Source organism: Vespa crabro, chromosome 8 (assembly GCF_910589235.1).
Source record: "Vespa crabro chromosome 8, iyVesCrab1.2, whole genome shotgun sequence".
In the NCBI taxonomy this organism is placed as follows: Eukaryota; Metazoa; Arthropoda; class Insecta; order Hymenoptera; family Vespidae; genus Vespa; species Vespa crabro.
In genome coordinates this window covers 9,391,265-9,414,541 of record NC_060962.1, presented here as the reverse complement: position 1 = coordinate 9,414,541, position 23,277 = coordinate 9,391,265, and the positions used below count along the sequence as shown (strand labels likewise).

General features: G+C 29.8%; 4 protein-coding genes across 9 annotated transcripts; 2 read left to right on the top strand and 2 right to left on the bottom strand.

Annotated features, from left to right (window-relative positions):
• Positions 1–16: 16 nt before the first annotated feature.
• Positions 17–2,699, top strand: LOC124426280 (serine/threonine-protein kinase VRK1-like). The gene is made up of 8 exons (XM_046967779.1): positions 17–150; positions 253–463; positions 544–596; positions 704–773; positions 858–1,054; positions 1,153–1,366; positions 1,445–2,127; positions 2,207–2,699. Exons 2-8 carry the CDS (start codon positions 304–306, stop codon positions 2,318–2,320), a joined length of 1,491 nt encoding a protein of 496 aa, XP_046823735.1. The 5' UTR covers positions 17–150; positions 253–303; the 3' UTR covers positions 2,321–2,699.
• A 114-nt stretch (positions 2,700–2,813) lies between these two features.
• On the bottom strand, positions 2,814–7,584 carry LOC124426276 (nuclear export mediator factor NEMF homolog). Of its 3 annotated transcripts, none has more exons than XM_046967772.1 (10): positions 6,635–7,584; positions 6,313–6,484; positions 6,038–6,240; positions 4,875–5,953; positions 4,614–4,794; positions 4,209–4,510; positions 3,930–4,035; positions 3,602–3,872; positions 3,274–3,533; positions 2,814–3,198 (listed from the first exon to the last, which is right to left on the bottom strand). In XM_046967772.1, exons 1-10 carry the CDS (start codon positions 6,688–6,690, stop codon positions 3,000–3,002), a joined length of 2,829 nt encoding a protein of 942 aa, XP_046823728.1. In that variant the 5' UTR covers positions 6,691–7,584; the 3' UTR covers positions 2,814–2,999. The 3 variants fall into 3 exon arrangements, with proteins under 3 accessions (XP_046823728.1, XP_046823727.1, XP_046823729.1); XM_046967771.1 differs by having other exon boundaries at positions 3,930–4,092; positions 6,635–7,582; XM_046967773.1 differs by lacking the exon at positions 6,635–7,584 and having other exon boundaries at positions 3,930–4,092; positions 6,038–6,254; positions 6,313–6,450.
• A 7,880-nt stretch (positions 7,585–15,464) lies between these two features.
• Positions 15,465–18,417, top strand: LOC124426011 (lysophospholipid acyltransferase 7). 3 transcript variants are annotated; one of them, XM_046967205.1, is made up of 7 exons: positions 15,465–15,738; positions 16,241–16,515; positions 16,622–16,773; positions 16,861–17,069; positions 17,153–17,474; positions 17,600–17,812; positions 17,922–18,417. In XM_046967205.1, exons 1-6 carry the CDS (start codon positions 15,527–15,529, stop codon positions 17,810–17,812), a joined length of 1,383 nt encoding a protein of 460 aa, XP_046823161.1. In that variant the 5' UTR covers positions 15,465–15,526; the 3' UTR covers positions 17,922–18,417. The 3 variants fall into 3 exon arrangements, with proteins under 3 accessions (XP_046823161.1, XP_046823162.1, XP_046823163.1); XM_046967206.1 differs by having other exon boundaries at positions 17,600–17,847; XM_046967207.1 differs by adding an exon at positions 15,958–16,154 and having other exon boundaries at positions 15,600–15,738; positions 17,600–18,417.
• LOC124426012 (serine/arginine-rich splicing factor 2) lies at positions 18,315–23,261 on the bottom strand. Of its 2 annotated transcripts, XR_006942632.1 has the most exons (5): positions 22,936–23,261; positions 22,127–22,270; positions 21,811–22,013; positions 21,367–21,455; positions 18,315–18,982 (listed from the first exon to the last, which is right to left on the bottom strand). XR_006942632.1 is itself a non-coding variant. In XM_046967208.1 (4 exons), the coding sequence occupies exons 1-3, from the start codon at positions 23,115–23,117 to the stop codon at positions 21,812–21,814; spliced, it is 528 nt and encodes a 175-aa protein (XP_046823164.1). In that variant the 5' UTR covers positions 23,118–23,261; the 3' UTR covers positions 18,315–21,455; position 21,811. The 2 variants fall into 2 exon arrangements, 1 of the variants encoding a protein (XP_046823164.1); XM_046967208.1 differs by having other exon boundaries at positions 18,315–21,455.
• Between the last annotated feature and the right edge of the window lie 16 nt (positions 23,262–23,277).

The following is a 23,277-nucleotide window of genomic DNA, read 5'->3' as shown; positions in this document are numbered from 1 at the left end:
AATATAAATAGTGCGAAGAAACTTTTATAAGGATTAGGAAAATTTTATTGAGGTCACCCTGCTTTATCAGCCTGCATTTCCGGTGCCCGCGTTTGAATTTTTTTTATATTACTTCAACACGATCGTTTTGTGAAATTTATTGCCGCTGCTGTAAGTACTCGAAAAGTACTTTATTATAACTTGATTCTTCGTGACACGATTACTTTTTCATATAATTCGTTACAGCCTTACTTAATTATACTTTTTTTTCAGTTGTATTTAGTGTTAATCCCTTTTTATACGTTTAATCATATTAACCTAAAAATGTGTGCAAAAGTAGCTAAAAGAGCACCAAAAAAGAAAGGAAATTTATATAAAATGCCCGATCCTATACCTGCTGGAACTATATTGTCAGATATAAAAGGAAAAAAATGGATTCTCGATAAGTCAATAGGTATAGGTGGTTTTGGAGAAGTCTATTCCGGTATGTACTGTTCCTTACAATTTTTTTCTTTTTTCCTTCATTTTTGCTTTAATTAAAAAAAGTTTGTTTGTTTATTATAGGCGCACCTTACGAAGATAATGTTCCAAAAAACTATCCTAATGTGATAAAAATAGTGAGTATCTAATGTATATATATATATGTATATGTATATATTTATTTATTTATTTCTACGTCAAAATAATATTTAAAGTTTTCATTATAAATTTTCTATATTGTTAGGAACCTCATGGGAATGGGCCATTATTTGTTGAAATGCATTTTTATATAAGACAGGCAAAGTTAGAAAACAGTGAGTCCTATTCTAACACATCTTTTTCAGATGACTATGTACTTTGATGATGTCTTCATCGAAATGTTATATTATTTATTTTAGTTGAAGCTTGGAAAAAAAAAAAGAAGTTGTCAGTATTCGGTATGCCTCATTATGTTGCCTCTGGAAGTCATGAATATAATAAAACAAAATATCGGTTCTTAGTGATGGATCGATATGGAACTGATTTGTGGAAGTTATTTCAAGAAAATAACAAACAATTTCCAGAACATACAGTATATAAACTAGCTTTACAAATAGTGAGTAAATCTATCTTTTATTAAAATACCTATTTTCTCCTGGCAATTTCTTGCAACATGCTGTTCTTCAACCACATACATGCTATCATTACTTTCAGATAAATGTATTAGAATACATTCATAACAATGCATATGTACATGCTGACATAAAAGGGTCAAATTTATTATTGAGTTCAAAGTCTCCGGATCAAGTTTATTTAGTAGATTTTGGTTTAGCAACGCGATATACAACAAAAACAGAATATAAGCCAGATCCAAAAAGAGCACATGATGGAACTATCGAGTATACTAGTAGAGATGCTCATATAGGGAGTAAGTATAAAAGTAATCTATTAAAGCATATACTTATAAATTGAATATACCCATATTTATTATTGTGTATTTTTGCAGTACCTACAATGCGTGGTGATTTTGAAATCTTAGGATATAACATGATACACTGGTTGTGTGGCTCTCTTCCATGGGATAAGGATCTAACTAATCCAACTACTGTACAAAAACAAAAAGAAAAAGCCTTTGAAAATCTTTCAAACTTTTTGGACCAATGTTTTCATGATTTAACACCAAAACCAGTACTTGAATATATGAAATTGTTAAAAACTATAGAATTCAATGGAATACCAAATTATGAAAAATTTATAGAAATTTTAACCGATGGCTTGAATAAATTAGGTCACAAGCCAAATGGAAAATTAGAATTTAATAATGCATCTGGTTCTTCAGCTAAGAAAGCTATCGTTTCTAAATCTATTGCACGAAAAGTAAATAAAATAGCAGGAATAAAAAGGCTAAGTCCACGTTCGAAAGCAACGAGTCCTATTAGAAATAATGCCCTTAATGATAGTAATGTAGGTGTTCTAATCGACAAGAAACGTGCCAGATTAAAAGATTTGAAAAAGGTACTGAACAATATTGAGTCTTGCGACGAACCTGATGAAGAATATGATATTAAAATTACTAAAAAAAAAAAACTAAAGCAAAGAACACCTAAAAAAGAAGAAACTACGAAAATTACTAAAACAAAGACAAAGATCAATTATCTTAATGATTCCGAGTCTGATACAGCAACGGAAGTAGGAATATTTAATCCATTTTATTTAGTGCAACTACATATCTTATATGATGTCTTGTAACATATTCTCATCCTTCCAGATTATGTCAAAGGGAACTAGATCAAGGCCAGCAAAATCTTCGAATACAAATCCTAAATTCAAAACTGCACGTCAGTGTAATGTATCAGACGATGATATATTTAAAAGCGATTAAAAGATACTGTGATCATTAGTTGTTTTAAAAAGATATTGTACATCATGAATAATATCCATCTTTTCTATATTAAGTGTACATAGTTTATATGCTCTTTGAAATCGACATAATTTATAATACAGATTTTGTAAAAATCGTATTATTTATAAACTTTATATACTTTCATTATTTTTATACGTAATGCGAATAACGAAGGAAAAGAATAATTTTGAAGTGCGGCCTGCCGAAAAAGTAATATAAAGTATATCTACGATATAATATTACTATTCCAAGAATTAATTAGTTTAGAGTCTTAAAATTTCTTGAAATTGAACAAATTGAACTGTCTGGCGTTATTTAATAATGATAAATAAATATCAAGCTTTATTATTGTTGTAAATTTCTATTAAAAGTTTTAATTCTTAGAAAAGTTCTCATAAAGAGTAAGCACGGCAATTTCAACAACGTTGATATTCAAGCTTTTATGGGATTTAAATTAATTTATTAAATCCTCTTTTTCTTCTATTCCCTTTTTTATATTTTCTTTTTTTTTTTTTGTTTTTTTTTTTTTTGTTTTTTTTTTTGGAGTACACTTTTCATGAAACATTGCCAATTAACCAATAATAAACAGACTTAAATATATTTATAATATACAATTATAAACGAGCATAAAAATATAATATTATTTAAGAAATACTATTTATTTCTTTATTTTCTGAATTTGTGGTGCACTTATTTTTACTTTTCCAGGTATATTTCGAACTACTGATTCATCTTTAACAGCTTTTAACAAATCTTTTTCACGCAAGGTTATCTCTTTATCTTTTAAAAACACAGCTATGGCAGTTTTTGCAGCTTTCCCCCTTGTACTTGTACCCGGTGTTAATTTTACTTTAAATCTGAAATGAAAAAAAAAAAAAAAAAATGTGCTATAAGCAAAATATTAAAAAATAAAAGAAGTACAATTTACTTACTTATAATTTAATATAGTATTATAAGGTGCTACAACTGGTACAGCAAACAATAATTCATCTTCAGAAACTGGTTTTCCTGTTAATTGGTCTAACATATCCATCTCAGGTACTGGTCCTGTATCTTCTTCATCGAGATGATCGACATTAATATGTTTTATTGTAGGTGGATTTACAGTTCCCTTTTTCTTTCCTTGTTGTTTAGGACCAGACGGATCTTTATGTTTGTTACGACGTTTATCTTCTTTTGCAGCTCCTGCTGACTATATTATAATATATGAAAGATTTATATATTTGCTAAGAAAAATATATTTTTTCTTTTTTTGCTTACTTGTAAAACTTCCATAGCCAAGTGCCTATCTTCCTCGTCTTGATCTTTATACTTTTCCTTTATCTTTTTAAGTCTACTCTTTTGGCCTCTTTTCAATTGACCCTGTTCAAGCTTTTTACTTTCTTTTTCAGTCTTTAAAGCCAATTGTTGTTTAAATCTTGTAGTTTCTTCTTTATTACAATTTATTACCATAGATTTATCATTGCCAACAAAAGTAACATCTTCCTCATCTTTCTTATCTATAGTATCACTTTCATCATGGAGTTCGACTCTATTAAAACATAAAATGATGACATACTTATCAAATTATGAGATTGATAAACAGTACCTTAATGTTGAATAATCAATTTTGATTTCTACATCTGGAAAGTCTGTATCTTCTTCACTACCATTGTCACGTTTATTCTCATTTTCCTTTGGCATCGCGTTAAATTCTATAAAAGATTCTTCTTTAATGGAATCTAATTGTATTGGATTTTCCAAATCTTCGTCTAAATAATGTAAATTAACGTATAAGTATATTCTATGTAAGAACTTTATCTCTCTTGTATTATATCAAATGAACTTATCAGAATATCTAAACATTTATATTTTATATATTATATACCTTCATCACTGTTTTCTTCTAATTCTATTTCTTTATCTGTTTCAACCGTAGATTCATTCTTTTCAGTTTCATCGTCTATAACTCTGACTTTTCGTTCATCCTTATGCCGTTCAATAGAACTATCTTCCAAACGAAATAGAAAGCCAAGACCCATTATCAATTGACACGGAGGCAAATAATTCTTTTTCCCACGTATCATAAAGGATCCAGTTGTAAGATATTCACCCGTTGGTGCAGTTTTTGAAACTTGATCATTATTTACCCACCATGCCCCTGCGACTACTTTAGCTTCCCAAGCAATGCTATTCCCAAATAATACATATAAATACGTAAGCTCATAGTTAATATTACAAGTATCATAATATTATCGCATAAAATATAAATCTTGTTTATAATCCTATATACCTATAAGCTACGGCCATTGTGCCTGCTTCTGCCAATGTTTTAGGAGGTATAGGTCCACCAGCAGGATTTTTTACAACAATAGAACTAGCACCTGTTAGATCTGCATGAACATAAACATCTCCAGTTTTAAGATACTTCTTTACAATCAATTCATTTTGTTGTTGATCTCTTCCACCAATAACTGCAATCCGTCCAATATATTAAAATTATTATTTTCATTTTGTGTCGAACGCGAAGATAAATATTTAATTGGTAACCTACCAAGATAATTTTCTGAAGAGATAAACCAGTAAAATTTTTCAAACCAATACGTTTTCCTTGCTTTATTAATACTATGAATTGTTTGTACTTCTTTCAATGTTTGTTTTGTTTTCTTTTCTGCCGATTTTAAAGCTTTGTCTTGAGACTCTATGGTCTTTTGCTGCTTTTTAGCTGCCGACCTTTTCTGATTATAATATTTTCTAGCATTACTAAAGGCACTATAAGCTAAATCAATATCAATAATTGTCGGTTTTAATTCGGACTCCTCGTCGCTATCTTCGTAAGGATCTTGTAATAATAACGCAATGTGATTTGTTTCTAATTTCAGCTGTTTAATAGCAGAAGCAACAGGATCACCTCTTGCTTGTGCCTCCTTTAATAGAATCTGAATATCTGGCCATGACACTTGATTTGCAAGTGCGTTTTGTATCGCAAAAATTGCATTGTCTACTAAACTTTGATTTCTACAAATTAATTCTGCCTTCCATTTATCCAATTCCTGTGTCTTTTCTAACGTAATTAGCCTTTGGCTATGATCCTTTTTTACATTTTCTAATTTTCTCATGGCTTCTTTTTCTTTTTGCAAAGCCTTCAAATCAAGTTTTTGTCCTTCCATTGTGGAAAAGTATTCATCTACCGCGACATCAAACGAATCGAATTCTTTATAAGGACAATTTTTATACTGCTCAAATAGAAAAGGGTGAAACTCTATGTTAGCAAATATGAAATCTTCTTCATTATCTGGAGACGGTTTAATCTCTTTTTTCTGTATAATGTATCCTTTTGAAATATTTTTTTTTGCATCATTCAACATATCATCTGCACTTTGCAGAGCTACAATCAACCTAGACATGTCTTTTACAATATCAAAATCTTTACCAATTTTACATCCAGATGCAAAACCAGCTTGCAATAGAACATGATCGATTACAGCTGCACCAAATTCTAAAAGAGGATTCAAAACTTTCTTTAGATTTTCACCAGGTTTAGCGGATTCGATGGATTTCTTAATATCTTCGAGCGGTGCCATAGTAGCAGTATAAGCACGATCTGAAGGATATTTTTCTTTAACCGCAAATCTACAATATCACATTATTCATTAATATTAATTCAAAATAATATAATACCTCATAGCATTTCTATTATTTTTCTCACACATTTACCTAACTTTATCACCTTCTGTATGAGGTCTTAGAATGTTTATAATTGTCATTTCATAATCTGTTAAAACAATATTGCCTCTATCATATACTTCTAATATTATATGATATGCAGCTTCTCCGCTGCCAAATTGTAAATCCACTATGCGATCAGTACCGACTTGCTTCAAACTTTCGAGTCTCTTATTTTTTAAATGTTTCCTCATCTGCATTTAAAAGACTATATAAATAGTCATGCTTGTTCAATAATATCATCAAAAAATATATCCTACAATTACCTTCATTGAAAAACTCGATGGTACTATATTCTTGGGCCATTCGAAAGCTGTAGTATGCATCCTGTTACCAGACTCGATTAACAGGATACATTTTTCTTCGCTTCGTTGAAAACGTATCAAATATGTACGATGATCGACATTGTATATTTGGTTGACACGCATACCAATTAATCTAAACAAAATTTTTCAGGATTACGATTTTTAAGAATTATAATTACTTAACAAAAAAACAATCAGATTATATTGAATGAAGAAATTGTCATATTCTAACCTAAAATCAGAGCAAAAAAATCAACTCTGTATAAAACATTACATTATTTACCTTTGTAATTCCGTTACGGAACAAACAAGATCATACGTATTAAATCGTGTCTTCATTTTGCCTATTTATTTAATATCAATTATAAGAAATCAATGAAATACGGACATTTAACGTTAGACATATCTTATCACAGAACGATATCAAAATTTATCGAAACATTTCACCATTTATCGTTCGTAGCGTATACGACTTTAGCGACAGGTATGGGCAAAATCTGTACTACAAGCGCAATAAGGAAACACTCTGCACACTATGCACCTATTACATAGATATAGGAGCTTGTTAGGTTATGTCCCTCTCAAGGGTTAATATGCGAGAGAAATTTTTTAATATAATAAAAATAATAGTACATCTGACAGAAGAAAGGAAAAACCATCTACCAGATTATACTTCTCGGAAGATAAATTAATTCAATCTTTTTTAATTGTACAAACTTTATATTTTCTGTTTCTATTTAAATTTGTACAAATGGTGAAAGTGTATTTAAGCAGCCGTTAGCTCGATATTATTTGTGATCGAATATATGGGATATAACATAATATATAAAATATGTAAAGCGGCAAGAATAAAAGAAAGCTACGATGACGTATATCTTGAATTCCGAAATATGTGAATGCGATGGCATACATAATTAGAATAGAAAATGTAGAATTTAATTAATCAAAAACGTAAATAAGCGTAAATAAGAATAAATTGAAGTATGTAGGTATAATGACGAGTGCGATAGAAAAGTTTTTGTTCGTTTCTTTAAAAAATTATTTTACTATTTTACTATTTTACTACATTCAACCTATTTTTTTGTGGAAATAGTATTAGCAATATAAAGTGTTAGTACCTTAATGTTTAATCAGAATTGAAATAAAAAGATTTTGAAAAAATTATGATATATGCAGCCATTAGCTCGGTAGTAGTTGCGTAAGATTTCGATATATCGCAAGTACTATCGACCCAGGTCTCACCACGTGGAGGTTGCTGCATGTGGAGACCCACGGACTGACGGTGATTCTACTCTAAAATCCGCGTTCCGCGATACCGATCCGATATACCTTTCCGCTTCAATGCACTGGCTTCTTAACTAACAGGGTATGCGTAGCTTAGCTACTACACACCTCTTACAGATAGCTCCACCATTTGCACCGTCCACTTCAGACATAACGGATTATTAAGCACATCAGAATTCGTGCTTTCCGAATTTCGAACAAACAAAGCGCACTCCTTAGAAATACTAATCGCGTCGCGACACTCACGTGTGTGTTATAATTACGTAGATTCTACTGTTAAGCCGAAATTCGCGAAATACCCCCATAGAAATTTTGAAGAAATCAAACGAAGTCCACGGTAGGACCTTTAATCGCGCCCGAACACCCACGCGAGTGTTAGAAAAACGATGACTCTACTCTACAATTCGCGTTTTCGATACGAACAATCAAACGAAATATAATCGCGCCCGAGAACACCCACGCCTGTGCCCGCCGACACGCGCGTCAGTGTTCTTCCTATCCTTCCCGTATTCTCGCGTAGAAATCGATGATGAATCTTGCCATGCGATGTAGCATCCGGCCGCAGATGAACCTATCCCTCGATGATCTATCCTGAAAAAGAAGAAGCTAAAGAGAAAATAGGAGATAGAAAAAAAATATATAAAATAAAACATAATATACCCATAGATTACAAATAGAAAATAAATAAAATAAAAATAAATATATATAAACACATAAGAGAGCTAGGGAAAGAAACGAAAAGAGAAGCAGCATGCACCATCCGATCGGTCCTACCTAAAGCTAATAAATCATAATTAATAGAAATATATTATCAACATAATTAAGAACATAATCAAAAACATAATTAAAAACATAATTAAAAACATAATTGAAAACATAAACTCATAATTAAACACATAATTAAATACATAATTAGAAAGAAACAACATAATTAAAATGAAATAACATATTAATAACATAATTGAAAACATTATTGAAAAATAAACATATGAGATAGAAAAGAGAGCCGGAGAACGAAAAGATAGCCGAAGAATGAAAAGAGAGCCCCAGAAAAAGAAAAGAGAAACAATTCCACACGATGCTGAGACAGCAACCCGCACAGAGGCCCACACCCATGGGCCCCTCCCATGGGTCCCACCCGAGACTTATAAATCATAATTAATAATAGTAAATAAGAATGAGAAATATGAAAGAGAAAAGAGAGCCGCAGAAAGAGAAGAAAAGAGAAGCAGCTCTATAAGATGCTGAGACAGTAACCCACACAGAGATACACACCCATGGGTTCCAGCCGAGATATATATAGAGGATAATTAATGACAGTAAATATGAAAAAATAGAAATGACAGTATTTATACGAACGATAAAATGCTGAATTTAATTTGATTAAACATAAGAAATGTAAAAGATTAATTAAAAAGAAATGAAATATTCTGAACACAGATATAAATAAATATTATTCTCTCTGAAAGAAATATTATATTTATTAATCGATAATATTTATGATATATAATTATTATATATGATATATAAATTATTAATGATAATATATGTACATGTTCTCTATAACGTTGCTAAGAATATCCTATTGTTTAAATATTAATTAATTATTCCCTCACGTGTTCGCGATCCCACGATCCAGACCTAGCTGAAAAGAAATAAGGAAAGAAAAAAGAATTAATATATATGTAAATTAATTATACGAACGATAAAATGCTTAATTTTATTTTGTTTAAACTTAAGAAAAATAAACGATTAATATAAATAAATATTATTCTCTCTGAAAAAAATATTATTATAACTATTAATCGATAGTAAATGACAATACATGTATATGATTTTTATAACGTTGCTAAGAATATCTTATTGTTTAAATATTAATTAATTATAATTTACGTATATCGTGCATTATTTAAATGTTAAGATAATCTTCTTCATTAATTATTCCTTCCCACGTTGGCGATCCCACGACCTGTAACTAGCTGAAAAAAAATAAGGAAAGAAAAAAGAACATGTACATATGTATATTAATTATACGAATGATAAAATTATAAATTTTTTTTAAATTAAACATAACAAAAATAAAAGATTAATTAAAAAAAAAAAATATATGAAATACGTTGAACACTGAAATAAAGAAATATTATTTTCTCTGAAAGAAATCTTTTATTACTTTTACATTTCATAGATATATGATTTTAAAATAGAACTCGATTTTATTAAAATAAAATTATGAATTTAACTGAACTTTAGAAAAGAGAAAATGTGCAAAATTTATCAATCGACTTTAACGTAAAATTTGATTTTATTAAACTAGAATTATAAATTCAATTGAACTTTAAAAAAGAGAAAATGTGTAAAATTTATGTCTCAAGTTTAATATTAAAAATGCATAAAATATGAAATAATCCTATTCGCGTAAATGTGGCAATGTGGGAATGTTATTTACGGAATGTTACTTCGTCTCAGTTTTTTAAATCTACACCCCTACAACCATCACCATAAGAGAAATTTGAGTGACAACATGGTAAAATTAAAGTACGACTAAGAGTCATTCTCGAAAGTTTCTAGTGAACCTTCGAAAATAACTCAATAGCCTAATAATTGTCCTCTTGAGCCACATGTTGTGGAGCCCTCTTCGGTATATAACCTCTTCTTTGCTTCGTGCTTCAACCTAATTGATTATCACTCTAAAACTGTAACGACAAAATTTGATTCCAAATTCTAAGATATGAAAGATAAAATCCTTACACAATCCTAACTTACCTGAAAAATATTTATTATTATTAAACTAGAAATTGATTATTACATTTTCGAAAGATATCTATTGGCTAAACATAAAAAATTGAAATTAATATATTAATCGCTGAAAATCCTGAGCTAAAAATTAATTAATTTATCATCTAGGCCTACGGACTATGACTCTATAAGTCTCTTTGTTTTTTAGCAATTATTTTACTCGACTTTTTTCTTTCAAAAGCAATGACTCTATGGAGACTTTTCTTTTATCAATTCAAATTGATTAAATATTTAATTCGTTATTATTTAAAAATATAAAGAAATTCCTTGAATGCTCTTCTCTTACAAACGATAGTTTTAATTATTATAAAGAAATCATGCACAGTATCGTTTGTAATCAAGAGACTATCCATCGCGAATATCTTCTTGTTCATTCTTTATTAAAACTCATGAATAACGATTCTTTGATATTTTCGTGCGAGCAAAATATTTAAAAATGGATATATTAAAAATTTGAAATAATTATAAACGCGTTTGAACAAGAAGACCCTATCCCTAATCTAATAAATAAATCAAAAAATAAAAAACCATTCACGAGTAAAGCTCCAAAAAAATTTACTCGTGGTCACTCAATGCTCTTTTACTAATTAATTACAACCAATCACCCATGCCAATTAGGACCTTTCGTCCTCGACATGATTGAGTGATCGGAGGGACTTAAAAATTCACTCACAACTTAAGAAGTTCTGCGATGGCTCCAAAACACTCGTCCGTGATTTAATTGAAATTGTTGATAAGGTAGGTCGACATCGAAGTTGATCAAAATCCTCTTCAATGATGCACTGATTCTATTACGCGATAAATAGTTTTCGACAAACGGTCACTGAATTTATTTCGCGAAACTATACTGTCTTTTGTAAATACAGTTTATGTGACTGATAAAAAAGTAAAACGTTTTGCTGAATAAACACTGATTCTAAAGATTGCATTGCACGCAATCGATGCAAATATACTTGTTATTTAAATAGCGGATACTGGAACGAACAAACACTGCTTCTACTTCGCGATATTCTAATTTAAGCGATACAAATATTCGATTTTATCAATGCTTTGCACGCGATTGCAATAATGTTCTGAAACAAAAAAAAAACAAAACTATTATTATTAACACTGTTATAATAAGAAAATATATAAATTATTGAAGAAACGTGCGACATATAAATAGATTTACCTTAAATATTCGTTGATATTTGCAGCAAAGACATCCTGAGATACATTCGATGTTTACTCGTCAAAGGAAAAAGAAAAACTGATTCGGTAATCGTCCAAGTCTTTAAAGATATCGTATATGTTAATAAAAAAAAAAAGGCCAACAAATACGCGATGAAAATTTTAAACTTCCAAATTTTAAACTAAAATTATTCTAAGTACCACGCGCGTTATTATCTTTTTAATATTTAAACGAATGAACTATTGTTTAAATATTACTCTATCGTACTCGGTGTACGTTAAATATTGTTTAATTAATTTAGAAATTACCGAAATTATTAATTTATAAGTATACGCGTTTAGAAAGAAAGAATTAATGTGCACTGGTCGAAGTACGAAAGGAAAATAACTCGCGAATCATCAAAGTTAATTGAAGGACCGTTTATGTTTATATTGCAGAAGGCCAACAACCGCGAGTTAAAAATTTTTAAGTATTGGAATCTTATATCAAAATTATTTTGCGTTCTGTTCGCGTTTATTTCTTTATAATGTTTAAACGAATGTACTATTGTTTAAATATAACTCTATCGTACTCGTGTACGTTAAATATTGTTTAATTAATTTAGAAATTACCGAAATTATTAATTTATAAGTTTACGCGATTAGAAATAGAGAGTATCGATGTGCACTGGTCGAAGTACGAAAGATAACTAACTCACGAATCGTCAAAGTTAATCGAAGGATCGTTTATGTTTATATTGCAGAAGGCCAACAACCGCGAGTTAAAAATTTTTAAGTATTGGAATCTTATATCAAAATTATTTTGCGTTCTGTTCGCGTTTCTTTCTTTATAATGTTTAAGCGAATTTACTATTGTTTCAATATTACTTTATTGTGCTAGGTATACGTTAAATATTGTTTAATTAATTTAGAAATTACCGAAATTATTAATTTATAAGTTTACGCGATTAGAAATAGAGAGTATCGATGTGCACTGGTCGAAGTACGAAAGATAACTAACTCACGAATCGTCAAAGTTAATCGAAGGATCGTTTATGTTTATATTGCAAAAGGCCAACAACCGCGAGTTAAAAATTTTTAAGTATTGGAATCTTATATCAAAATTATTTTAAGTTCCTCGCGCATTACCGTCTTTATAATATTTAAGCGAATGTACTATTGTTTAAATATAACTCTATCGTACTCGGTGTAATTTAGAAATTATCGAAATTATTAATTTATAAATTTTCATGTTTAGAAAGAGAGTTTTGTTGTGCACTGGTCGGAGTGCAACAGACAACTAATTGTATTATCGTGAAAGTTAAGGAAAAGTGCGTTTATGTTTATATTATACAAAGTCGACTATCCCATGATTATGATTTTAAAGTAGAAAAATTTTATATTAAAATTATTTTAAGTCCAACGTACGTTTCTGCCTTTTTAATGTTTAAACGAATGTATTATTGTTTAAATATTAATGTATTCTATTCCGCATACATTGAAGATTGTTTAAATAATAGAAAAATTATTGGAAATATTAATTTATAAGTTTTCGATTGTAGAAAGAGAGAAAGTCGATGTGTGCTGGTCGAAATGCAAAAGGAAACTAACTCAGTAATAGTCAAAGTTAAGAAAAAGCGTATTTGTGTTTATATTATAGAAGGCCGACTATCCCGCGATTATGATTTTAAAGTAGAGGAATTTTATATTAAAATTATTCTAAGTTACTCACGCGTTTCCGTGGTTTTAATGTTTAAATTAATTTACTTATTGTTTAAATATTGTATATAATGTACATTGTACATTTTTTAAATAATTATGAAATAATCATTTCTATAAGATGATTTAATGTAGCCATACGATAAGAGTGTATTTGGATATTATTTCGATATTATTATCTTCGATATAATTTATCGAAAGATAGATATCTTTCGATAAATTTCGAGTGTATCTCGAAATACAACGACGTGGTAACTCGTTGTGTCTAATCTTTCTTCTTAGTGACATTAGACGAGCGTAGTAGATTGAAAGAAAATTATTCCATATCTAATGCATTTGTGATGTATTACAGAACATACTATCGTCTAAATATTACCTCATCCTACTCCGTGTATGGTATATATTTTTAAAATAATTATAAAATCGTCAAAAGTATAAATATTTTAATCTTAGTCATTTCAAAAGAGAGATCTTTAATGTTTACTCGGCGGAATGCTAAAGAAAACTAGTTCCATAACTGTCAAAGTCAATCAACAATGCGTGTTTGTTGATATAGATGAAGCAATGACTCTGAGTTCAAAATTTAATCGTATTGTAACGTTAAAGTAAAATTATATTTATATTTAACAAGCGCCGCAAGCTTTATAATGTTTAAGTGATTGTACCATTGTTTAAATATTAGTCTATTGTACTCCGTGTATATTATGCAAATAATTTTAATATTAACGAAAATATAAATTATCGAAAATCATTCCTATGAAAAGAGTCGATTTCGTTGTTTATTCGTGGGAATGAAAAAAAGAATTGTTTCGATAACTGTCAAAGTTAGTCGAACGTTCGATTTTGTTGCCATTATAGGCGGGCAAGGAATCCGAATTCAAAATTTAACTCTATTAAAATTTTTAATTAATTGTTTTTATATATTTCTAGTATACATAATATATTTCTATTTTTGTCTCTAATAATTATCCTTGTCAGTATAATATTATATATTATTATTATTATAGTAATAATAGTAGTACTAGTAGTAGTAATAGTAATAATATAGATATTAATTATGGAAAGGAGCTCATATTTTGATTTTTATGGAAATAATATATAAAGCATGTACACTCAAAACGAATAAATTAATTGATTATGTTCGATTGCATTGATAGAATAAAAAGAGAAATAAAGAAAGAAAAAAATTTACGAATCGTGCAGTTTCGAACCGACGACTTCTGTATTACGATTCTAGATATATACTTATCATTCTGTTAAACGTTACTTCTAAAGTCTTTACATTTCTAATATATAAAATACAAAGAGAATTACAGATTTTTTAAAAATTTAACAATATCTCTGAAATTAAGACCCATTGGCATGAATTTTCTTATTTTTATGATAAAGTGACAAACTTATTTACCATAAAATCATCTATTCAAAGTTCCCCAAATTGTCCGAATGAATTACCATAGCATTCAAATGGTATGAGTATTGTGAAAACGCATTTCCTTGCTTTTGAAATGGATCAGAAAATTTGGGCACCAGTTTACGTATAAAATAAATATCGACAATCACGGAAATGAAACAACTCAAGAGTGCATATAAAAATCATTAATGAGAATTAATTCTTCTCAGATTTCAAAGGGCGCCACTATACAAAACTTATTCGTCGCGAAAAATGTTGGAAAGAACATTTAGGCATCAATGAGAACAGGCCGATTCTTGATCGATAAACAAGGTCTCATTTTAATGATGAAAGTTTAAACGTGAAGATGACTTTGACGAATTTTTGAAAAAGTTTTATTTTTATGCATAAACTATATTTCGAGGTAACATCATTTTTAACACAATTTTTTCAAAGACAAATCTTTCTCAAAATTTCTAAAATTCATTCTCTCTTTTAAACCTTCATCTTTAAAATGTGAGCTTTTTTATCAAAATCGGTCAAGAATTACGTCTGGACTCATTGTTGGCATAAATCATTATAAAACTAAGGGTGATAAACACCCTTAAGCAGTACATACACAGACGGAATGGATGAGAAGAAGATTCCAATCACGTCCACATGTGATAAAAGTCGCTTGAATTTCTGTGTCATTTAAAGTGCCCTCTATTTTTACGCTATCATTTTCTCACTAGATGGCATCAACTATTCTACCGCAATGCATATACAAATATATTTTGTGCCCTCCACTAAATGTGAAGTTCCCTTTAGTTCTCTTCGTGAGCACGAACAAGAATCATGTTTCAGGATGATGCCATTTACGTGTCTTTATTGCTCTCCTGTGTAGCTTTCGGATTTATCTATCGAAAATTTAAAGATCCTCGCAAGAGACAATGGTTCAGTACAAGTTTCGGTTTGCTTTTAATTATACTTGTTTCTGGAAATCATGTGGTGCATCCCCTCATCTGCCTGTTAATTAATGCAGTCATCGTAACCAGGCTTTCTTGGAAGTACGACACAATCGATCTATATAATATTAATAAGAATAGTAATATAAGAAATTTTTTTACGTGTATCGATATACAATATTGAAAAAAAGAAAAAAGATTAAGATAATAAAAAGCATACGAAGTTGAAATAAATCTAACTTGAATCAGAAATTTATAAAATTAAAAGCATTCTTGCAAATTAAGCATTAAATTATAAATGTTCTTCTTTTTATATTCTAGACTCTCTGAAGTACCGAATCATATTTTTTCAAATTCATAACATGATTACAATACTCTGTTAAGTTTGATTAGGTAAAATATTAAGATAATAATGTGGATAAATGTCTAGTAATTTTTTAAATAGCATGATCATTTAATTTGATTTCTACCACATAAATGTAAAGTATATTCTATCGTACATCTACATTCTATAATATGTAAGTGCATATAATATAAGAGCATAGATGTACTATCAGAGTTTATTCCATAATTTCTCACTACATTACTTTTCTTATCTTTACAGGATATGCCACCTAGCCAGTTTATATTTTTCATTTTTTTATTTACTTGTTATTTTTCGATTGGGACACTTGGTTGGGATGCCGGTGCCGCCTGCACATACAAATTTAGTTCAAATGATTCTTACATTGAAGTTATCTGGATTGGCATTTGAAATAAACTCTGCAGCTACCATGACACTACCGGATGATCCTCAAGGGATTAATAGTGCAGCTTTAAAAAAGATTAGCTTTATGGATGTATTTCATTATGGTCTAAGTTACATGGGAGTTTTGACAGGTAATTAAGCACAATATATTTCAATAGTAAAGAGATCTTTATGTAACAATGAAAATATTAGTAAGGAATTAAAGTTAACATGCATACGGATTATTATGTTTCACAGGTCCCTACTATCGGTATAGAACATATTGGGATTCGCTAAATAGACCTTTTTCTAATTACATCGATCCATGGCCTCTGACATTGTATAAATTAAAACAAACGACAATATTATCTGTACTTTTTTTGTTAATGAATTATACATTCCCCACAGAGGTAGAAAGATTTTCAATATCAAAAATAGGAATAACATATATAAAGAACGAAGAAGAATAAATAAAATTTACTTTGTTTCTATTTCAGTATACTGTGTCAGAAGAATATGCAAATCGATCATTGTTATATAGATGGTTCTACACGTACCCAGTCTTTGCAACATTTCGTCTAAGACTATTTTCTGGGATAATTCTGTCAGAGTGTGCATGTCAAATGGCTGGATTAGGTGCTTATCCCACCAAATGTGAAACTACGCCTGGAGCAGGGCCACGTAATTACAAGGAATTCGAAGAAATGTGAGAAATTTTTTGTACCTTAAAAGTATACATTTTTAATATTTTTACAGAAACTTAAAGATACGCATTATTCGATTTTATAGTTGTGCGGATAAGGAAAAAATAAAACAAGAACAATTTGATTTTGAAACCATACATAACATGAATATATGGCAAGTGGAAACTTGTCATTTAGTAAGATCATGTATGAAGTATTGGAATTCTTGTATACAATATTGGATGGGTATTTACATATACAAAAGATTTCCATTCAAATCATTAAGAATGATAGTGACATTAACTCTGTCAGCGTTATGGCATGGTTATGCTGTTGGTTACTATGTTTGCATATGCTCAGTTCCATTTTATTTACTGATAGAAGACCTGTTAATAAAGTTCCACAATCAACACGAGAAGGATAGTATTGTTAGTATGAATTTTTGTTAAAATTTGGTGGAATATATATATATATATGTACGTACGTACATATGTATATGTATGTATATAATACCGATATGTGAATATTTTTCTAAAAATTCTTTCATTTACAGGGCTGGAAAATCTGGACGTTTACTCTATGGGCAATGAGATTATCCTGTATGGCTTACTTGGGTGTTCCATTTCTATTACTCGACTTTCGGCAAATATTACAATTTTATGCAAATCTATATTATATCGGCCATATTACCTCAGTTATAATATATATAATAGCCAGATTAATGAAACCCATAATGATAAAGAAGAACGTAGAAAAGAACAAATAGGTAGAAGACGAAAAAAAATATTTTTCTATCAACTAGTAATTAACTGTCATAAATAAAAGATTCAAAATATTCACAGTATGATATTAAACACATGTAAAAATATCATCAGGTTATCAGCTATAAAAGAATACACTGCACTCGTATTAAGGAAAATGGATTTATAAAAAAAAAAAAAAAAAATACGAACTTCTGTGATAGATGCCTGCTACAATAGGTTGAAATTCGCCTAAGGAATATCACGAAAATTTCTGGTCCAGTAAGGCCGAACTAATGTTGTCTTCCTGCACAGCAAGAAGGAACATGACATTATATACATACCGTAAGTATGTATTACAAAATAATTGCCTTTTCCGTAGACTTTAATGATTTGCGATGATAATTAAGGGATTAAATGTAAATTCATAATAATATTATAGTAGTGTACATAACACTAGAGTAAGTTCAAGGATAAAAATGGAGAATAAGAAATTAAACAAAACAAAACAAAAAATATACACACATATAATAAGTTAAAAAAAATCTTTATTAATCGCCCTTACATCAATAAATATACCCTTTGAATCGACGAAGTTGTAAAAGCAAATATATACAACACATATAGTAAATATTTTTTTGGCTTACCTCTAAAACGTTTACACCAAAAATCCTGTTGATATATATATCGAATCTAGAAGAAAAACACAAAAAAGAAAAAGCGGAAAGAAATGTGATATTCTTCGAGCACAGTTCCACCTAGTTAATTGTACTATGTGGCGGCAAGTGTCGAAAACGATAGCCAATAATTGTCAAATAATTATTGGCAACTAAGGTAGATGTGGTAACTTATCAGCTGACGCGTTTTGTCGTTCGCGAGGTGTCTGGTGATATGCTCACGTGCTACCTGCTACCCGGATCGATGTCTCTGCGACCAGCAACCGCGTGCTGCTGCTCTGATTGCGTTCTGCTTTTTTATTCTCTGCGCTTGACCGTACCATCCGCAAATTCTGCAGTGCGACCCCCCAAAGAGACTGCTCGCACACTCTCTCGCATCGATCTCTCGCGAACCTGCTTTCACCAGACCACCAACCGCCCGCTACTGCAAACTGCTTACAGCCCTGCTTACTCGGCTTACAGCTTACTCTCAGCTACCCCATCATCGGCTACACTCGCCATGCCACTCCTTTCCACCGCCTGTGGCACCATAAAATTATAACTTAGTTATACCGAGATAATATGATACATCCATGACAGGATTTTAACGTTTCATAAAGAAATAACTCTTGAACAGTTAAGCAACATATTGTTTTTAACTTAATATTAAAAACTTAATATAAAAGTAAGTTCTTTTTTTTCTTTTCCTTTTTTTTCGTTTTCTTTTTTTTTTCTTTTTTCTTTTCTTTTCTTTTCTTTTCTTTTCTTTTTTCCCTTTTTCTATTAACCCATTTGTGGACGGTATGGTCATAAAGCTACGTTTCTCCTGGATCTTACGATCCTTTAGGACAATAAATTATCTATCAATGTTTACTGCAAAAAGAACACTTTTTTTAACAATCAAGTGTTTGCTTTATTTCTATGGGAACACCAAAATAATGTATTACTGTGTTGTACCATACATCAAAATATTATTCTTACATCCACAAAGAGTTAAGTAGCAATACAATACTACAGGTTATTACTAAAGTCATGTTCAATAAGATTTATCCAATATTTTTCGAACTAATCGTATTCTGATTACAATATAAATTGTAAATACACTATAATATCTTTACAATAACTACAATATCTATAAACTGTAAACTCCTACAATAGTACTTTCATTTTGTTTACACAAATATTTTGCACAGATGGAACATTCATGTACAAAATGTTAAAATTTCAACAATCAAATCATAAAATACACGTACGTAATAATTTTGTAATACTGCTTTAAAAATATAGCAAATTAATTTTGTTTAAAAAAGGCTCATTTAACTATTATAGCCAGGTCAGTTAAACTGTAAATTTCCAAATTTGTATACACATACTAGAAGTTATTATAACGTTACTAACATTTAAATTTTGCCGAAAAGTGTAATCATCTATGTCTTTTTACGCTTTATTTTTATCTGGCAAATTTACATTAGTAAACCTATATTATTACAGAAACGCATATCTTATTTCTAAAATATATATTGTAAAAAAAATGTTTCATTCGATCAATACGAGATTTTTACTTTGAAGATATTGAAAAATGAAAAATCAAAGATGTTTTGTGATGTAATATTAATTACGTATAAAATTTAGTCAATTGTGTGGTATCTTACATTACCTGTTAATTACCATTATACATTAACACCATTACTATTTCCAGGAATATTATTAGTCCACTTTTTGCCCACTGTGGGCAATTTTATAATTATAATAAAAAGTAATATCTCAATATAACTTAGAAGTATTTTGTAGAAGTTACTATTAATTGCATTGTATTGAAAATAAAATAAAATAAAATAAAATAAAATAAAATAAAATAAAATAAAAAAAAGACATGTAAATATGCCAATAGTGCAATTGAAAAAAAAAAAAATAAAAAAAAATAAAAAAAAAATTTATAACCTAACGATATAACAAGTGGAAATAGTCTATTTCAAAAATTGATGATTTTAGAAACATTACATTGAATACTATCTTAAGACTTTTTTTTTTCTTTTCTTTTTTTTTTTTTTTTTAAAGCTTTCAAAATATCAATTTGTTGTCAAATAATCAACATTGTTAAAACAATATTATATGTACATACACTAATCGACAATGAACATGTCCATCCGCTATGTACAAAAGAAATCGAATGAATCGAAGATATCATTCAATGCTTATACATCGAGGAGGTACAGGTTTATCATCATTGAGTGTATTTGATGATCATTAGAATTGGTTTGGAAAGACCTGTACAATATAGTGGTGTTTTACTACTCTTTCTGTAGATCCTTTCTCTCTCCCCTATCCCCTTTTATGCATTTATATATCTATAATACGCGTACGCGCACACGTGCATGACTACAAACGAACGAGAGATTATTTTTTTGCAATTTAAAAGAAATACTATAACGAAATTATTCATTTTAGTTCTCTCTCAAACCTGATTATGAAATGCTAATGTAAACTATTAGTAGTGACTCTATTATTAATAAACACAGGTTACTATTCATAAACGTTTAGTGATAGGTGATATTTCCTATAGAATGTAGTACAAGTGCCATCAAATACAATATAATTTTGATGATAATTATAAGATATACAGTAAATTGCAATTAATAAGTCTCTTTACAAAGGAAAATTACAAGATTTCTCTCCTTTCAAACATACAAAAGTATTTCATTAAACAATAATGCTTAATGGAGTAAAAATCAAATAAAACATGTAACTAAGAATTTTGTAAAGTTAGACTCATAGCATAAAAGTAATACAATAAACTTGATTTTACTTTTTTTCTACAAAAAAACCGCAGAACAATACGTTGTCAGAATTAATGTATAAATATAAATGACACTCTGAATGAAAATATGTTACAGAGGTGCTGTAGGTATAGAGTAATAGAATACCTTTTTCAATCTCTTCTCAAGACAGATAATATGGTGGATCGGAGGATGTGGATCTTTTTGCTTGTACTCATGCCCTGTTATTCCAGTATCTGCAAAACCCCATAATATTACTGTTAGCATATCATATTAGAACACATTCAATTTTTAAAATTATTATCATTAACATTTGAAGGAGTGTGCGTGTGCGTGTGCGCGTATATGTGATTTGCTCCAATAACTGCATTAATAATCTTTCTTGTCTTTTATTAACAAATAATAAAGCAAACAATTTTCCACATTTAAAATAAAAATAAAATGATAGGCAATATAAAGAAAAATTTCAATTATCCACATTTATGTTTGTGTTATTCTCGTTGCATCAAGAAATATGCATACGTATAAAATATATTTATTATCCAGAAAACAATATTTGACTTAAAATTTATTTATTTCCATAGAGCTTACCTTATCTTGATTTGGAACGGCTGTCTTTCTGCCTTTCTTGAGACTTGCTACGAGAGCGAGACTTTCCACGAGAGCTTTTACTATCGGAACGAGAACGACTACGACTCCGACTATAGGAACGTCTACGATCTCTATCACGGCTACGAGATCTACTGCGTGATCGTGTACGAGAACGTCTGCGGTCTCTGCTACGACTACGTGACCTAAATATAAGAAATTCGGTTTACAAATATTACTAAATATAAGAATTTCACTTAACAAATTATTACATGATTCTCAATCAAAACTTTTGTCCTTTAAAAAAAATTAACATCACCTTCCACGTCTGCGACTTCCACGACTTCTATGAGGAGAGGTTGGTCGTCCATATCGTGCCATTTGAACTCTAAGTTCCCTACCATCAAGTAATCTACCATCCATAGCGTCCAATGCATCCTCTGCGTCGCGCTTGTCATAGAATCTGTAAAAAATATAAACCAAATAAAATAATTTGATGTATATATAGAAAAAATAATATTTTCATTGGTACAACCAAGAAAATAATTGTTTCAAAAGTTCCATTTCTTCTAATTCGATGAAGAATAAATAGTGCATGTGTGTGTGTGTGTGTATACATATATATATATATATATATATATATATAAATATATATATATATATAACCTACTTTAATTTTCTATGGTACAAAATATAACATAAATAAGAACATCTTTATTATCATAGTCGACTCATAATAATCTACACGAATTTGTAACTTTTGTAACAGATCATAACAAAGGAATCGCGTCTTAGAAATATGTTACTATCCACCATGAAAACATATTTTCGTTAGAATGAAGATGAATACATCCGGCCTTCCTTCCCATATTTGAAACATTATCACTTGCCAAAGCGGAAAGACGGCGCCATAATGTCGTGCATGAAAAATCTTACGAAAAGTTTATGAATTGTACAAATTATTACAATGAATTACTATGTTTATGAATGATGATTCTTTAAGATGACGTCATAAAAATGCCATTGCCTGCTTATAAGAGATAGGTACTATCTCGGATAACGTAATATCCATAAATTGATATCATTCTTTTAAATAGGAAAATGTTGAAAAGGAAATAGTGTACATACCTTACAAAAGCGAAACCACGACTCTCACGGGTAAAACGATCTCGTGGTATATAGATATCACCAACCTCACCGCATCTTTCGAATACACGCCTGAGATCTTCTGGCGTCGTTCTATACGTAAGATTATCAACTTTTAGAGACACCATGCCGTCGATACGCGGCGGTGGTCTACCGTAACTCATATTCGCGATGTTTATTCCTCTATTCTATCACAATTTAATTATTTCTATATTCTGAACGAACTTTACTACGAAAGAACTCGCGAGAGTACTGCACGCTACAAGAGAAAATGGCGAATGGAAGCCACGACGGAAGAGCCATGAAGGAGAACGCGCGAAGCAT

What these genes read in the sequence shown, in the direction of transcription:
- LOC124426276 (XM_046967771.1), bottom strand. Translation starts at nt 6,690, where the DNA reads ATGAAGACACGATTTAATACGTATGATCTTGTTTGTTCCGTAACGGAA. An exon ending in TCCGTAACGGAATTACAAAG is followed by an intron (nt 6,485 to 6,634) that starts GTAAATAATGTA and finishes AATTTTGTTTAG; the next exon opens with ATTAATTGGTATGCGTGTCA. An exon ending in ATTGATTATTCAACATTAAG is followed by an intron (nt 3,873 to 3,929) that starts GTACTGTTTATC and finishes ATGTTTTAATAG; the next exon opens with AGTCGAACTCCATGATGAAA.
- LOC124426011 (XM_046967205.1), top strand. Translation starts at nt 15,527, where the DNA reads ATGTTTCAGGATGATGCCATTTACGTGTCTTTATTGCTCTCCTGTGTA. An exon ending in ATTATACATTCCCCACAGAG is followed by an intron (nt 16,774 to 16,860) that starts GTAGAAAGATTT and finishes TTTCTATTTCAG; the next exon opens with TATACTGTGTCAGAAGAATA. An exon ending in TACAAGGAATTCGAAGAAAT is followed by an intron (nt 17,070 to 17,152) that starts GTGAGAAATTTT and finishes TCGATTTTATAG; the next exon opens with TTGTGCGGATAAGGAAAAAA.
- LOC124426012 (XM_046967208.1), bottom strand. Translation starts at nt 23,117, where the DNA reads ATGAGTTACGGTAGACCACCGCCGCGTATCGACGGCATGGTGTCTCTA. An exon ending in CGTGGTTTCGCTTTTGTAAG is followed by an intron (nt 22,271 to 22,935) that starts GTATGTACACTA and finishes TATTTTTTACAG; the next exon opens with ATTCTATGACAAGCGCGACG. An exon ending in GGAAGTCGCAGACGTGGAAG is followed by an intron (nt 22,014 to 22,126) that starts GTGATGTTAATT and finishes TCTTATATTTAG; the next exon opens with GTCACGTAGTCGTAGCAGAG.
- LOC124426280 (XM_046967779.1), top strand. Translation starts at nt 304, where the DNA reads ATGTGTGCAAAAGTAGCTAAAAGAGCACCAAAAAAGAAAGGAAATTTA. An exon ending in TTTTGGAGAAGTCTATTCCG is followed by an intron (nt 464 to 543) that starts GTATGTACTGTT and finishes TGTTTATTATAG; the next exon opens with GCGCACCTTACGAAGATAAT. An exon ending in ATAAACTAGCTTTACAAATA is followed by an intron (nt 1,055 to 1,152) that starts GTGAGTAAATCT and finishes CATTACTTTCAG; the next exon opens with ATAAATGTATTAGAATACAT.